Raw genomic sequence first — 2522 nt, 5'->3', positions numbered from 1 at the left:
AAAAAAAAAACATGTTTATTCTGGATTTTGTTTTATTTCTTAAGAGCCTGCATAGGTGAAAGATAAAGTTTTGTTTTGTTGATAGTGAGAAAGTCACCAGAGGAAGCAGGAGAGAAGTGCGGCAAGTATTTTAGCAGTGAAAAACTCAATTTGTTGTTCATACATATATACATGTCAGTTAACAGTTCTGAAAAATAGATTGAAAAAACTGTGGAGTGTTAGAACTGTATAAGTCTCTAGGGAAGCTTGTTCCTAAAAGGTAGATCTCACTGCCTAGAATAAGTTTCACATCATTTATCCCAAAAAGGATACAGCAGTCTCCCCAGAGCCCTGCTATTTCAGACAAAGATCTCAGGGGAGTCTGCCAAGAAGTGGAACTCAGAATTTCATTTCTCAATGTATTCAAGGTCATAAGCCAAAGGAACCTTACACATTTGGGGCAAAAAAAAGAAAGATCAGACTGAATTCTGACTCAGACTCTCCCACTGTGTTTTAAAATTCAGAAACTATAAATAGGAATTAATTTCAAAAGGAAGTAATAATTTTGAATTATCAAATTTGTGGGTTCAAGGGATTCTCATGAAATGTCTTTGAAATACAAATAGTGATTTTTATTTATTTTCTTGATGTGGATGTTTTAACTGCAGGTTTTTCCTTGCAGGAGTGAGTCCGTGCTGCTGCACATGCCCCAGCCTCTGAATCTAGAGCTCAGTGCAGGGCCCATCACTGGACTAAGGGACAGGCTCAACCAGTTCCGAGGTAAGTCTCCACCCACAGGCAGCACTCCCACTACCTAAATATTATTATTGTTAGGATCGCAAAGATAATATTTCACCCTTTATCAAATGTTTTACTTCTTTATAGACATAAGTGAACAATATAATCATGCAATCCTTTTGTATCTGTGTCTGTATAGTCAGATTTATAGCATTAAGTTTGAAAGATAGTGAAAAACAAATACATTATGGCTTCATATGTACTGAGCTAAGTAATGGGAAAAAGGAGTAGTGTAGCAAATTAAAAAAAGGAACAAATGGAACAATGCTCAGAGTGAAGGTGAGTTATTTAATGTTAAATACAAAATTTTACATTTCCTTAGTGTATTCGTTTGAACGGCTAAGAACTGTTCTTTTGGGGAATATAGTTTACTGGAGATACTTAGGGTTTTTTAATTTTGTAAATGGATATATATTATGTATTGCAAAAAAAATTGAGTTAATGGGTGAAAATAACAAGAAGAAATCATTTTGTGAATACAAGCAAAATTACAAACAGAAAGAAGTTCAGTTTAACTGCAGTATGAAAAGCTACATGTTAAGTCTATAATCCAGCTTCAGCCCCGGGGTGGCGTGGAAGACCACAGAGAGACTGGTAAAATATTTTTCAGAAATGTGCTTTGAATTATCACTTATGACATGTACTTATGGATTTTTATCCAGTTATCTACAGCAGATCTTGAGTAACTGGAAATCTTCACATTCTTCCCAAAATTATAACACTAGTTTTGAAGAATAAGACACATTTCTAAATAATAATCTTGATAACATCATAGCATTTAGGGCATATAATGTGTAAATTTTGCTTTGAAAATTGGATTGAAAGAAGTTGGTCTTACTTGGGGCTCTCAATATGTAAGTTTTCAAAACATTTTTAATACCTGTGGTTAGCATTTTGTTTGTCTTGTAGATAATGTTAGTCATCTGTATACTTTATTAGAAGTTACAGGCAAAATTGTCCTTGTGACTTTACATTTCCTGGTAAATTAACTTCTTGATAGAACAACTTTTGCTTATTTTCACATGTCTACGCATGTTCTGTTTCTTGTTTATTTATTTACTTATTTATTTATTATTTTGCAGTGGATATTACTCTGCATCATGATGAAGCCAACAGTCATATCTTTCAATATGGAGATTTGAGAAGCATTTGTATTGGATGTGACCGTCAAAATGCACCCCATACCACTGCAACACCTACGAGTTTTCTTGCATGGGGTACTCAGACTTTCACCTCCGGCAAATACTACTGGGAGGTCCATGTGGGGGACTCTTTGAATTGGGCTTTTGGTGTCTGTAATAAGTCTTGGAAAGAGAAGAATCAGAATGACAATATATATGGAAAGGAGGGACTCTTTAGTCTTGGATGTGTTAAGAATGACATTCAGTGCAGTCTCTTTACCACCTCCCCACTTACACTGCAATATGTCCCAAGACCTACCAGTCACGTAGGATTATTCCTGGATTGTGAAGCTAGAATTGTGAGCTTTGTTGATGTTAATCAAAGCTCCCTTATATACACCATCCCTAATTGCTCCTTCTCACCTCCTCTCAGGCCTATCTTTTGCTGTATTCACCTCTGACCAGTGACAAATCAGAAATGTGTTCATGTGCTGTGGGAACCGCTCTATCCCAGGAAGCCCTCTTCATTGTGCCTTATCAAACAGGACAAATAGGTTTTGTTTTATGTCTTCAATTGCCTTCTAATGTTATTAAAACTCATTTATTGTGTTACTATTAAATATG

The 2522-nt window shown here is 35.4% G+C and overlaps 1 protein-coding gene across 1 annotated transcript in view; it reads left to right on the top strand.

The window, feature by feature from the left end:
* Nucleotides 1-2359, top strand: part of LOC108515858 (tripartite motif-containing protein 49D-like) — a 6107-nt gene extending 3748 nt beyond the window's left edge. The window contains exons 3-4 of the mRNA XM_017853034.1: nucleotides 648-759; nucleotides 1860-2359. Coding sequence (XP_017708523.1) covers nucleotides 648-759; nucleotides 1860-2359 — 612 coding nt within the window. The remainder of the gene's footprint in view (nucleotides 1-647; nucleotides 760-1859) is intronic.
* The last annotated feature ends 163 nt before the right edge of the window (nucleotides 2360-2522 follow it).

The sequence above is a fragment of the Rhinopithecus bieti genome, unplaced genomic scaffold (assembly GCF_001698545.2).
Source record: "Rhinopithecus bieti isolate Rb0 unplaced genomic scaffold, ASM169854v2 scaffold_36511, whole genome shotgun sequence".
NCBI lineage: Eukaryota > Metazoa > Chordata > Mammalia > Primates > Cercopithecidae > Rhinopithecus > Rhinopithecus bieti.
Note: the sequence above shows the minus strand (reverse complement) of the source record. Positions and strands in the feature narration are given on the sequence as shown.